Raw genomic sequence first — 14508 nt, 5'->3', positions numbered from 1 at the left:
ATGTGTTGCTGGAAAAGCGCAGCAGGTCAGGCAGCATCCAAGGAACAGGAGAATCGACATTTCGGGCATAAGCCCTTCTTCAGGGTTCCTGAAGAAGGGATTATGCCCGAAACGTCGATTCTCCTGTTCCTTGGATGCTGCCTGACCTGCTGCGCTTTTCCAGCAACACATTTTCAGCTCCCAACTCCTGTACTCAATACTCTGACCAATAAAGGAAAGCATACCAAATGCCATTGGAATCCTTTGAAGAAGTAACTTGGGCTGCAAATAAAGGGGAACCAGTACATGTAATGTACTTACATTTCCAGAAAACATTTGATAAGCTGCCACATCAAACCTTAATGAGGAAAACAAAAGCTCACGGTGTAGAGTGTAACGTATTGACATGGAAAGAAGATTGGTTGGCTAACAGGAAACAGAGATTATGAATAAGTGGGTCTTTTTTTGGTTGGCAGGATGTCACAAGTCATGTGCCAGAGGGGCTGGTGCTGGAGCCTCAACTGTTTACAATTTATGCAAATATTTTGAATGCAGGGATCGAAGGTATAGGAGCTTAATCTGCTGATGACACAAAGATAGACAGGAAAGTGAACTGTGAAGAGGACATAAGGAGCTTACAAAGGGATATGTATAGGTGAAGGGAGTGGGAAATGCGGAAAAGTATACAATTGTCCATTTTGGAAGAAATAATGAAAAAGAAGCACATTGTCTAAGTGGTGAGAGAGTGCAGAGCTCTGTGATGCAGAGGGATCTGGCTATCCTCATGCATGAATCACAGAAGGTTAGTAAGAAAGTACAGCTAATCAGGAAAGCTGTTAGAATGTAATATTTTATTCTTAGAGGCATTGAATGCAAGAGTAGGGAGGTTATTCTTCAGTTATACAGGGCATTGATCAGAACGCATCTGGAGTATTGTGTAAACTGGTACTGATCACTGTGGAACATAGAATCCTTACAGTGGGGAATCAGGCCACTTGGCCCAACAAGTCCATACTGACCCTCCAAAGGGTAATCCACCCCTACCCTATTTACTGTACATTTACCCCTGACCTACACATCCCTGAACACTGTGGGCAATTTAGCCTTGCCAATTCACCTGACCTGCACATCTTTGGATTGTGGGTGGAAACTGGAGCACCTGGAGGAAACACTCATACACACAGGGAGAATGTGCAAGCTCCACACAGACGGTTGCCCGAGGCAGGAATCGAACCCGGGTCCCTGGTGCTGTGAGACAGTAGTGCTAACTACTGAGCCACCGTGCTGCCCTTAGGGCACGTACTTAAGGAAGGATGTTAGTGCACTGGAAGCAGTTTAGAGAAAGTTTTCTAGATTAATACCTGGATGAACAAATTGTCTATGTCCTCTGGAGTTTAGAAGAGTCAGAGGTGATTTAATTGAAACATTTAAGGTCCTATGGGGACTTGACCAGGTGGATGTAGAAAGGATGTTTCCTCTGGTGGAAGAATCTAGAACGAGCAGTCTGAGTTTAAAAATAAGGGGTCACCTGTTTATTACAGAGATGAGGAAACTTTTTTTTCCCCTCAGAAGATTGAGAATCTTTGGAATTCCTTTCTCAAACAGGAGTGGATGCACGATTTTAAAATATTTTTAAGGCAGATAGGTAAATTCTAGATTAAAAAGATAGTGAAAGATTATCAGTGATATGCAGGAATGTAAAGTTGATATTAAAATCAGATCAGCTACGATCTTATCGAATGGCAGAGTAAGGTCAAAGGACTGAGTTGCTTACTCCTGTTCCTATATTCATAAATATTCATGTTTTTAAATGTTAGAATTAGGAAATTATCATCTCTATTTTATTCATTGATATTACACAGGTTTTATATTATTACGATATACACATATACCCCAGTGTTGTACAGTGTGAAAACCACAGACATCCACTTGTTGCTACACTGTTCTAGCTAAGAACAAAAGAAATAAGAGCAGGAATAAGCCATGCAGTCTCTCAAGTTGTCCACCATTTAGTAAGTCTGTTGCTGATCTCAATTTTACACTCATGTTTTATCCCAATATTCTTCGGTTTCCAAAAATCTAACAATTTCTGCTTTGAGTATTTTAAATGGCTAAGAATCCACAGTTCTCTGGGATAGAGAACGCCAGAGGTTCAAAACATCTAATTGTCGAAATTATTCACAACTAATTCCAAAATGATTGATCCCTTCTTCTGAGACTCTGATCCCTATTCCCCCAGAACCCCCAAAGAATACATCCTCACAGTGAGCCCTCTCAGAATTCATTGCATACACCTACACACATTCAAATGTACCTGTTCTTAGAGCTTTCCTTAAATTGTACAATTGTTGGGATATTTGTAACTTAAATCAGCATCAATAAAGTGAAATCATTAAAAGAATTTTTATGAATGAGAGAAAACTAAACTCTTCTACAAAAAGATAAAAATATTGTGCAGCATCCTCACATTAGAAACCAAGAGCAGGTATTTGATGGCAGGAATACAGTGACCCCATGAGCAGTTGCTTCACACAGGACCATACTTATCTTGTATTCAATGTCTGCCACTAATGCCTCAAACAGTAGCTTTGAATTTATTACTACAAGCACACCATACAATATGTGCCAAGAATCCTATTGATCTTATTTCAATTTTGGTAGTTTATTTTGTTTTAAACTCCGATGTGCTTTTTGTGAAAAGTGCCAACACCATTTAAATGTTTTCCTTTCATTTCTTTCTCAGTTAGGTTTCAGTATTCCAGCAAATCATTAGGTAACAAGTATCAGTTGCTTTCAGATAACATTGTAGCTTTCTCTTTATTTTAATTAATATTTTTTTGCTTTTCCAGCCTCAGTCCCATGAACTATGATGAAAGCTGTTTGTCGAACAGTCAAGATCATATTCCACTGGCTGCACTTCCTTTGTTGGCAACATCATCTCCTCACTACCAGGAGGCAGTTGCTACGGTGATTTTCAGAGCAAATCAAGTGTACAGCGATTTTATCAAATCACAAGAGGGTGTCTCCTTTAGTGGCCAGGTAAGTATTTGAAAAGAAAAATCTTTGTTTATAACTTTGAGCTAATTTATAGGCCCTGTTAGAGCTAAAATTAGAAGCAGGTGAGAACGTGAAAAGAGCTCTGTTCCGTTCTGCCTCTAAGCCATTTTTTCACAGAGGCAAAGTGAGGTCAGCAGGACCACTGGCCTCAGACTGGAGAGTCGACACAGATCATTAAGATTCACCTAAGGCCATTTAGATTCGGTCAATTAGGATTTTCCATTTGGCCTTCACAATCCTATAGGCAACTGTGGGGACCATTCGATTGCTCTAGACAGGCCTGTCTCTGGGCATTGCAGAAGAGCAGGGCAACTATGTAGAGAGCCATAACTGCAAAGCCTGTTCTTTAAATTGAAGCTGTGGGTCCTTCATTTTTGTTTCACATATCTATGTGCTCAATTAGACAAGAAAGGACTTTCAGAGATTTATCAGGATTTTATAGTAAACCTATAGTTTAGCATAAACACCAGTGTCCACCTTTCCCTTCTGCACCTTTTGCTCTGTCCTTAAGACCATAAGATATTGGAGCCATTCGGCCCATCAAGTCTGCTCCACCATTCAATCATAGCTGACATGTTTCTCCAGAAGTCAACTCTCCACAAGCCTGAATGTTTTATTTTCAAACATCCATCACCAAATCACCCAAACTGAAAGCTGCTGAGAATCGATATTTTTAATCTACCTTTTCAGACACGTTATGATATCTCTGGTGCAGGTGGGATTTGAACCCAGGCCATCTTACCCAGTGATAAAACCCCTACCACTCCACCATAAGAGCCCAAGAACCCAGCTTTTCATTTTATTGTAATTCTCCACCAAATCACCTGAGGAATTAGTTAAACAAATCATTGGCACATTTGAGTGTGGGGTGCAGGAAAAGCACAGCAGGTCAGGCCAAATCTGAGGAGCAGGTAGCTGAGAGTGCGATAAGTAGGAAGGAAGATGGACAGGTAGGATAAGTCATGAGAGTGGTGCCGAGTTAAAAGGTTGGATCTGGGATAAGGTGTTGGGAGGGGAAATTAGGAAACTGGTGAAATCCACATTAATCCTGTATGGATTTCACCATCTTCCTTCCCACCTATCCATTCTACCCTCCTCTCCGACCTATCACCATTACCCCAACCTTCATCTCCCTATCACACTCTCAGCCTCCTTCCTCCCCAGCCCCACTCCCCTCCCATTTATCTCTCTACCCCCTTGACTCACAAGCCTCATTATTGATGAAGGGCTTATATCTGAAATGTTGATTCTCCTGCTCCTCGGATGCTGCCTGACTTGCTGTACATTTCCATCACCACACTCTCGACTCTGAGCTCCAGCATCTGCAATCCTCACTTTCTCCTAAATCATAAGCACAGCCACCAGGGGCAATGTCACAAAAAAAAATAGTGGGATAAACAAAGGAGGGATCTTAATCAAAATGGCATTGGAAGGGGAGGTGATGCAGTCCATGTGGTGCCCACCTCTCTCTGAAAGTGTGCTCCCTCTCAGAGGATAGCTGGGGATGAACAAGAACCAAGCTCTTCTGTTTGGAATCAACCTGTTTAGATATGTTACAACAACCACCTGGAGTAGGTGGGTCTTGAATCCAGACCTCTAGCCCAGAAAGGAGACACGACCACTGCACTTCAGGAGTCCCTAAGAACCCAGCTCTTCTTGTTTATTTTACCACTAAATTCACTAATTAACAACAGCCCAGTCCTTTTCATGAACCCACCATCAAAATCACTCACTTGACCGATTAACAAATAAATTACAAGCACTGCTCAATAACAGAAATGAAGGAAGGAATGAAAAAGAAAGAGGGAACTTAATGTTGAAGGGGGTGGATAATGCACTCCAGCCCTGCAGTGCTCGCCTCTTTGTGTAAAGGCTTCAAGGATGAATGTTCCAGCCATTTTGTTTTCTAATCAACATGTTCAGACATGTAATGATACACCTCTGGAGCAGGTGCAATTTGAACCTGGCCTCCTGCCTCAGAGATAAGGACACTACCACTGCATCACAAGAACCAGCTCTTTATTTTAAAAAATATTTTAATTAGCCTACTCAAATTTTATTCCACACCTCTGAAGCAGGTGGGGCTTGAATCAGGGCAGATATAAAGGCACTACCACTGCAATACATGAGCTCTCAAAGGACCCAGCTTTTAAATACAAAGGTCAGTGAACATTACATGCTTTTAATCTACTCTGGAGGGGTTCTTGTTGACACTTAAAGTGACTTGCATTTCTAACATTGTCATCTCTTTCTTCCCATTATAGGCTACTGTTTCATTTAAGCTATGATTTGGAGATGCCGGTGTTGGACTGGGATGTACAAAATTTAAAAATCACACAACGCCAGGTTATGGTCCAACAGGTTTAATTGGAAACACTAGCTTTCGGAGCTCTGCTCCTTCATCAGGTGGCTGACCTGATGAAGGAACAGAGCTCTGAAAGCTCGTGCTTCCAGTTAAACCTGTTGGATGATAACCTGGTGTTGAATCATTTAAACTAGGATGCCTCTAATTGGCCCTCCTGCTGTTCTTATTTGGATGGTGTACCTGCCCTCTGCTTATTTGTTGCCAGGGCACGTCACAACAACTGACTCTTTCTCACACTGTGGAAACAGTTTCTGTCTCCCATTTCACCTGATGATGGAATTCACAACCCACAGGGAACATCCTACCTTATCTGAAGAATAAGGAAACATAAACAACTGTTAATTATCTTCAGTGTTTAGAGAGTGTTGCTGGAAAAGCACAGCACATCAGGCAGCATCCAAGGAGCAGGAAAATCGATGTTTTGGGCTCCAGCCCGAAATGTCGATTTTCTTGCTCCTCGGATCCTGCCTGACCTGCTGTGCATTTCCAGCACCACTCTTTCAACTCTGATCTGCAGACCTCACTGACTCCTAGTTTATTATCTTCAGGCTATTGTAGAACTTTCTTTTGTTATTGTCCCACCCATCCCTTGCTCAAGATCTATTTCCTAGCTCTGGGTGAATGGTCATGGACCTGAAATGTTTTGCAGGCTGGATTGTTATCGTAGAGGTGGTTATCCAGAGACACAACGTCCACAGGTCACATTCATGTTGCAGCTGCAGAGAGCTTTATGCAGGATGAAGGACAGATACAAGCAAAAATCACTGAGTGCCTGCTGTTTTACTTGGCCTCAGTCCCAATTTGGTTTCACTGTCCTTTAAGTAAATAGATGACAATATTTAACAGGAAAAACTTTAATCGTGATCATTCCTGGTTGTACTGCTTACAAAAATAACATTCCAAGAAGGAACATACTTCTATTTCTGTAGGTTTATATTCACAATCTTCAGACATCCTAAGGCGAATCCCAAGTAGTAAAGTAACTGTTAAATTGTAGCCACTGCTTTTACATGACACTTGGGCAAGGTGTCTGAATTGTTTCTGTTTCTTTAGAATATTGGGTAGTTGAAATCTTCTGAAGAAATAATGAGATAGTGGAAAAATCATATGGGGAGGATAGTGCAGCATATTCCCTTGTATGGAAAGTAAACATCTTTGCCATTTTCTAAAAAATTAGAATGTTCTTACTTAATTGATTCATCTAAACAAACATGGAATCACTTGACTTGAAGCTTTAAAAATTGAATTTCGTGGTACAAAGGATATATTTTCCAGTCCATAAAGCAGTTTAAGGACAGGCGTGCAAATTTAAAGCACACATTTGTCAGCTCTCATTGCGTATTTAATATTGTCTCTCTTATTGCAGGTATGTTTGATTGGAGATTGTGTTGGGGGAATCCTGGGATTTGATGCACTCTGCTTCAGTAATCAGACAGTCTCTGAGAGCCAGAACAGTAGCAGGAGAGGCAGTGTTGTGAGTGTACAGGTAATGAACAAATCAGATATTAACTTGCTTCCAGCCCATTATCATATTGGAAATAAATTGTGATTCCTTGTCAAGTGGGTTCCTTAAGTATGCTTTGGGAATTGTATTCTCTGATTTGTCACTGAAAGCCAGCGTCATGATCATATCATGAGATGACTTTAAGGAAATAGAGTAACAACCAGATGGCTTCTTATTGGTTAAAATAATAATCTGTTTTAGTTTTCTTCTGTTTTTATTGCACAGCCTGGTTGCCATTTTATGATGTTCTTTTGCAAATTGAATTTGTAAACATTATGCAAACTTGCATATCTTTCACTTCACCATTAAGCTAAGGGACAGTGCCGGTTCACAGAAGAGTACAGAAAGGCATGTCAGGAGCATCACCATTTTTATCTACAAGATAAGACTAGCAGCTTATAATGGATAGGGCTAAACAACTCCACAACCAATGCATCAGATTTAAGCGATGCAGTCTTGCTGCATTCTGTCGTGAGTGGTAGTAAACAATTAAACTAGAACAGCAGGATGTCCTACTAATACCCCGCTCTCATTGATGGGTGAAGACTAGTCTATTAGTGCAAAAGACAAGGCTGAAGTATTTGAATCTATCCAGCCAGAAATGCCAAGTGGATAACCCATCTCGGCCTCCTCTTGAGATCCTCAGCATCACAGATTCCAGTCCTCCAACAATTTAATTCATTTCATGTGATAGCAAGAAATGGCTGTAGGCACTAGATGCTGCAAGGCAAAAGTGGTACTGCAGATTAGAGTCAAGATTAGAATAGTGCTGGAAAATCGCAGCAGGTCAGGCAGCCAACATTTTGGACAAAAGCCCTTCATCAGGTTTTTTCCTGAAACATCAATTTTCCTGGTCCTCAGATGATGCCTGACCTGCTATGCTTTTCCAGCACCACTCTAATCTTGACTAGGTATTGCAAGGCTAGGCTCTGACAAAAATTCCAGCAGTAGTACTAAAGATGTGCTTTCAAGAACCAGCTGTGCCCCTTGCCAAGCTGTCTCAGTACAGCTACTGTACTAGCATTGGACATCAAGGGGAGATGGCACTTCTTGCACATGGATTACTTCAGTGTCTTAGGACTCACGAATGATACTGAACATTGTGTAATCATCAGCAAACTTCTCCAGTTTTAACCTTATGATAGTGGTAAGTTAATTGAAACTGAAGATGATTGAGGCATGAACACTACCCTGAGGAGCCCTTGCAGTGATGTCCTGGACAGAGATGACTGACCTCTAACAATCATAGACATCTTTCTTTGTGCCATAGTGACCCCAATAGAGAAAGAGATTTCTCCTGATTCTCATTGACTTCAGCTCTGTTAGGGCCACTCTTGGTCAAGAATGATGACACGGTTGGTCAGTGGTTAGCGCTGCTGTCTCGCAGCGCCAGGGAACCGGCCTCAGGCGTCTGTCTCTGTGGAGTTTGCACATTTTCCCCGGGTCTGTGTGGATTTCCACCAGCTGCTCCGGTTTCCTCCCACAATCCAAAGATATGCAGGTTAGGTGAATTGGCCATGCTAAATTGCCCACAATGTTCAAGAATGTGTAGGCTAGGTGCATTAGTCAGCGGTAAATATAAGGTAGGGAAATGGGTCTGGGTGGGTTACTCTTTGGACGATCACTGTGGATTTGTTGGGCCGAAGGGCCTGTTTCCACCCTGTAGGGATTCTAATTCTAAAATGCCTCATGTTTAGAAAAGTCTCCTTTACTTCTCTTGAGTTCAGCTCTTTATCAGTGCTTAAGCCAAGACTTAAATGAGGCTATCTGCCTTTATTCCTGATGAAGGGCTTTTGCCCGAAATATCGATTTTACTGCTCCTCGGATGCTGCCTGAACTGCTGTGCTCTTCCAGCATCACTAATCCAGAAATTGTCCATCATGTCTTATGCACAAAAAAAAGGACAAATTCTGCCTGGCTAATTACCACCCTATCAGTCTTCGCTCGATCATCAGCAAAATAATGAAAGATGCCATTGACTGCTTTATCAATCAAATTGCTTAGCATCAACCTGTTCACTGATGCTTAGTTTGGGTTCCAGCAGGATGGCGCAGTTCCCGACTTCATTAAAGCAGATGAAAGAGAATCTAACCATCATCCCTTGACATTTGGTGATATTATCATGACCAAATCCCCACTATCAACATTCCAGGACTTATCATTGACCAGAAGCTGAACTGGACCATCTTTATAAACACTGTGGTTATAAGAGTAGTTTACAGACAAAAAATTATGTTTTAACTCACCATCTATCTCTTGAGTGCATCTTCAATGCACAAGTCAGGGGTACGATGGAATACTTACAATTTGTATGTAGCTCCAACAGCACTCAAGACCTCCGCATCATCCTATACAAATGACCCTGCTTGATTGGCATCACATCTACCATCTTCAGCATTCACTCCCTCCACCACTGATGCACAGCGTAGTAGTGTGGGTCATCTATGAAATTATATTAATATTCCTTCTCTGTTGCTGGGTCAAAATCCTGGAGCTCCCTTCCTAAGAGCTCTTGGATTTACCTAAACTCGATGGACTGAAACAGTTTAATAAGACAGCTCACCACCACTTTCTCCAGAGCAGTTAAGAATGAAGCAATCAGGTAATAAGTTCTGACTTTGGCAGCCACATTCACATAATGTGAAAAAAATCAAAAACCGTTCCAGCAGACCAATAACCTTCGTCTTTCTTGTTACATCAGTGTTATAAGTATTCAATAACTCTGGCCTTCACTGATATCTGGGAGGAGGATTCTGAAGATTAATAATCATCTAAGAAAAACGCTTCCCCTTATCTCTGTCTTAAATGGTTGAGCCATTAAATGTAAGTATTGGGAGGCTTTCAAAAAGGAGCTAGGGAGAGTACTGGTCCAACATGTGCCCTTTTGAGGGAAATGTAGGAGCAATAAGTTCAGAGAATCCTAGATGTCTAGGACAATTCAGGACTGGATGAGGAAGACAGTATAAAAGTTGGCAAGGGTATTCACTTTCATGCCAAATTTCTTCAGCTATCTGAGGAAGAAGAGACGTTGTTGGGCCTTTGTAGCCAGTACGTCCACGTGAAGAGTCTAAGAAAGCTTGTTGTGAATGACCACTCCCAGGAACTGGACACTCTCCACTCGTTCCACCTCTGTGCTGCTAATGTGTAGGGGGGCATGAGTAACATGCTGCCAAAAGTCAATAATGAGATCCTTGGTTTTGCCGGCATTGAGAGCGAGATTGTTCTCAGTGCACCATTTTTCCAGGTCTTCCATCCCCCGTCTGTAGTCTGTTTTGTTGCCATCTGAGATTCGACCGACTATGGTGGGGTCATCAGCAAACTTGTAAATGGCATTTGTCTGGTATTTGGCGACGCAGTTATGCGTATACAGTGAGTACAGTAGGTGGCTGAGTACGCACCTCTGGGGGGGTTCCAGTGTTGAGTGTTAGTGACGATGAAATATTGTCCACAATCTTCACTGATTGTGGCCGGTGGGTCAGGAAACTGAGGATCCAGTTGCAGAGAGTGGGGTTTAGTCCGAGATCACTAAGTCTAGTCATCAGTCTCGAGGGGGTGATAGTGTTGAAGGCTGTAGTCAATGAGTAGGATTCTTACATAGCTGTTCTTGGTGTCAAGATGTTCTAGGGAGCAGTGAAGGGCAAGTGATATGGAATCTGACGTGGATCTGTTGGTCCGATAGGCAAATTGGAGTGGGTCAAGAGTAGTGGGGAGGCTGGAGTTGATTAATGCCATGACCAGCCTTTCAAAGCACTTCATGACCACCAAAGTTAGGGCCACTGGGTGGTAGTCATTGAGACATGCTGCATGAGCCTCCTTAGGCACTGGGATAATGTTGGCCTCTTAAAACAGGTAGGGACAGTGGCCTGCTTCAGGGAGAGGTTGATGATGTCTGAGAAGACCTCTGCCAGTTGATCAGTGCATGCTCTGAGTGCACTTTCTGGTACTCCGTCTGGTCCCATTGCTTTCACACAAAGGAAAACTGATCTGACCTCTGATGCAGTGACTGTTGGGATAGGTTTGTCAGGACTTGTTGGAATAGGTGTTACCTCTCCACCGAAATTCTGCTCAAAGTGAGTATAGAAGGCGTTGAGACGATCTGAGAGGGATATGTCATCATCTGCCATCTTGCACTGTCTCTTTTTAGAACCTGTGATGTCATTCAGTCCTTGCCATAGTTGCTGGGTGTCTGGGATTCTAGTTTGATTTGGTATTGGTCCTTGGCTATCTTAATGGCTCTGTGAAGGTCATACTTGGATTCTTTATATTTGACAAAACAGACAAATCCCCAGGCCCAGCTGAATTGTATCCCGGGCTGCTGTGGGAAGCATGGCAGGAGATTGCAGGGGCTCCGACACAAATTTTAGTTTCTCTGTGGCCAAGGGAAAGTGCCGGAAGACTGGAGGACAGCTGATTTGGTTCCACTTTTTAAAAAGGGTGGTAGAAATGGGCCAGGAAATTATAGACTGGTGAGTCTCACCTCAGTAGTAGGGACAGCACCTTGGCTCACTGGTTAGCACTGCTGTCTCACAGTGCTAGCAACCCGGGTTCGAATCCAGCCTCAGGTGACTGTCGGTGTGGACTTTGCACAATCTCCCTGTATCTGCATGGGTTTCCTCCAGGTGCTCCGGTTTCTGGCCACCGTCCAAAGATGTGCAGGTTAGGTGGGTTAGCCATGGGAAATGCAGGGATTGGGTAGGTAGTGGAGCTGGGTCTGGGTTGCACATTCTTCAGAGGGTCGATGTGGACTCGATGAGCCGAATGGCCTGCTTCCACGCTGTGGGGATTCTGTGATGCGAGAAAATTCTGAAGGAGAAAATTAATATCCACATAAAAAGACATGGGTTAATTAGGGATAATCCACATTGCTTTGTAAGAGGGAGGTCATGCCTGTTAGAATCTTTTGAAAATGTGATTGTGTGTGGATGAGAAAAGTTCAGTTGATATAGTTTATATGGATTTTAGCAAAGCTTTTGACAAGATCCCACATGGGAGACTGATTGAGAAGGTTAAAGCATGTGGAACTGAGGGAAGCTTGGCGAGATGGATCAGAAACTGGTTTAGTAATAGGGCATAAAGGATATTGGTAGAAGGCTGTTTAAGTGACTGGAATCTGGTGTCCAACAGTGTACCACAAGGATCAGTACTAGGACCCTTATTGTTTTTTATATATATAAGTGATGCTGATGGAAACATTGGGGAATGTTAAGAAAATTTGCAGAGGGCACCAAGCTTGGTAGAATAGTTAATTGCAAAGAAGATGGTTGTAGGTTATAGGAAGATACAGATGGGCTGGTAAGATGGGCAGATCTGTGTTAGATGGGATTTAACGCTGATAAGTGTGAGGTGATGCAGTTTGGAAGAGGAAACAAGATGAGGGAGTATTTACTGAATGGCAGGACACTGGGTAGCTTAGAGAAACACAGAGATCTTGGGTAGTTATTTACAAATCCCTGAAGCTTGCAAGCACGTGAATAAGATAATTAAGGCGGTATATGGGACATTTGCTTTCATCAGTCATGGCATAGAGTATAAGAGCAAGGATCTAATGTTGGAGTTGTACAAAATCTCAGGCCACAGCTGGGGTACTGTGTGCAGTTCTTATCACCTCATTACAGGAAGGATATGATAGCATGAGAGTGGATAGATACAGAGGAGGTTCACCAGGATGTTGCCTGAGATGGAGGAATTGAGCTATAAGGAGAGACTAAATAAGCTTGGAATATTTTCTGTAGAGCAGGGAAGACTGAGGGGGGGGAACATGATTGAGGTGTATAAAATTATGAGAGGTATGGACAGGGTGAATAGAGAGCAGCTGTTCCCCTTGGTTGAGGGGTCAGTCTCGAGAGGGCATAGTGTTAGGGTAATGAGCAAGAGATTCAGAGCGGATTTGGGAATAAAGCTTTTTCACTCAACAGGTGGTGGGGAACCTGGAAAGCACTCCCTGCGAAGGTAGTGGAGGCAGGAAACCTTCCAACCTTTAAAAGATATTTGAATGAGTACTCCAAATATCATAACATTCAAGGATATGGGACAAGTGCAGGAAATTGGAATTTAGTGGTAGTTATGTCGATGCAGACTCAATGGGCCAAAGGGTCTTTTCTGCTCTGTATGAATCCATGTCGTAGTTCTTTATTTTTAGATTACATTACAGTGTGGAAACAGGCCCTTCGGCCCAACAAGTCCACACCGACCCGCCGAAGCGCAACCCATCCATACCCCTACCCCATTTACCCCTTACCTAACACTACAGGCAATTTAGTATAGCCAATTCACCTGACCCTCCCACAATAATAAATATCCTTTCAGCACCCATCTTATCAAGGGTCCCCCCAGAATCTTAGATGCTTCACTGTACATAACCACTTATATTAGATTTTCCTTCTTTACACATCAGTGCTCAATTTGGTGACTTTGATTTACTTGATTACATAGTGTCTGATTTGCCTTGGACCTGTCCCATTACCCTGCAGTGCTTACCTGTCCCTCACTGATAAAATGGCATAGATTGGGAACTCTGGAGGAAATTGATAGTTGATTGTGAGAACTCAGGATTTTTATCCTTTGTGCTGTGTTGATTCTAAGAACTTTCATGCTGCTGAAAGAGAGGCAGCAATAGCTTGAATTTATGTCATGTGTTTATAACATTAAAAAGTTCCAATATGTTTCACAGACTTTAATCAGTCAAATTTTGGCACCAAACAAAATAATTGGCAGGAAAGGAGAGGATTAAAAGCATCTCCTAATGGTGGAAAGACAAGTTGAGATGTTAGGGGAGGGAATTCTAAGGTTTAAGACCCAGGCAGCTGTAGGCACAGGACTAGTGGTGGGACGAACAAAGTCAGCATGCACTAAATGCTTGAGTTGGAACCTTGCAAACATCACAAAGGGATTCTTTGGGCCAACCTGGAAGTTGAATAATAGAGGGGTCTGATGTTCCATTTTTCAATGTCAAGTTCTGCCTTCAAATCTCATTTGCGCACTTCCCTACTTAAATGGTTATTAATTAGCAAAAACAATCTGAGGCTGAGGAAACTGAGTTGTTACATCAACCAGTCACGTGAGAGCTATGGTTAAGGGAGTGTGGCGCAATGATGAATCTTGCTTCACGTAAAAGCAGTGCAAGTATAACTAGATTATTTGGCTGAGGTATGATATTACTGCTGCTGATTTGGGAGCAGTTACCAATTGCCGTGTGCTATAATTGATTTACAGGACAATGATCTATTATCTCCTGGTATAGTTGTGAACAACAGCTGTATGTGCAATGCTTCCAACCTGGAAACCAGCAGGCATCTCAGTAGAAGCAACATTGACATTCCTCGAAGCAGCATGGATAATCCAAATAAACAGCTGCCAAGAAAGAGAAGTGATTCTTCAACATATGAGCTTGACACAATTAAACACCACCAGGCTTTTCTTTCAAGGTAAGACTTTAAAAGATTCGACCAACTGATCTAGAGCAAAATGTACAGACATGTCAATATGTTGTCTTTGCCTAATGAAGGGTATACTTGCTTTAGATGGAGTGCAATAGAGGGTCACTGCACTGTTTCCTGCAATGCAACTAATGTGCTAAAGGAGAGATTGAGTCAAATTTGAATTT

The 14508-nt window shown here is 42.3% G+C and overlaps 1 protein-coding gene across 11 annotated transcripts in view; it reads left to right on the top strand.

The window, feature by feature from the left end:
- Positions 1-14508, top strand: part of LOC122551006 (membrane-associated phosphatidylinositol transfer protein 2) — a 475269-nt gene that overhangs the window by 396833 nt on the left and 63928 nt on the right. For all 11 annotated transcript variants that reach the window (XM_043692613.1, XM_043692617.1, XM_043692618.1 and 8 more), the window contains 3 exons: positions 2829-3018; positions 6768-6887; positions 14118-14329. In XM_043692613.1, coding sequence (XP_043548548.1) covers positions 2829-3018; positions 6768-6887; positions 14118-14329 — 522 coding nt within the window. The remainder of the gene's footprint in view (positions 1-2828; positions 3019-6767; positions 6888-14117; positions 14330-14508) is intronic.

The sequence above is a fragment of the Chiloscyllium plagiosum genome, chromosome 6 (genome assembly GCF_004010195.1).
Source record: "Chiloscyllium plagiosum isolate BGI_BamShark_2017 chromosome 6, ASM401019v2, whole genome shotgun sequence".
In the NCBI taxonomy this organism is placed as follows: Eukaryota; Metazoa; Chordata; class Chondrichthyes; order Orectolobiformes; family Hemiscylliidae; genus Chiloscyllium; species Chiloscyllium plagiosum.
Note: the sequence above shows the minus strand (reverse complement) of the source record. Positions and strands in the feature narration are given on the sequence as shown.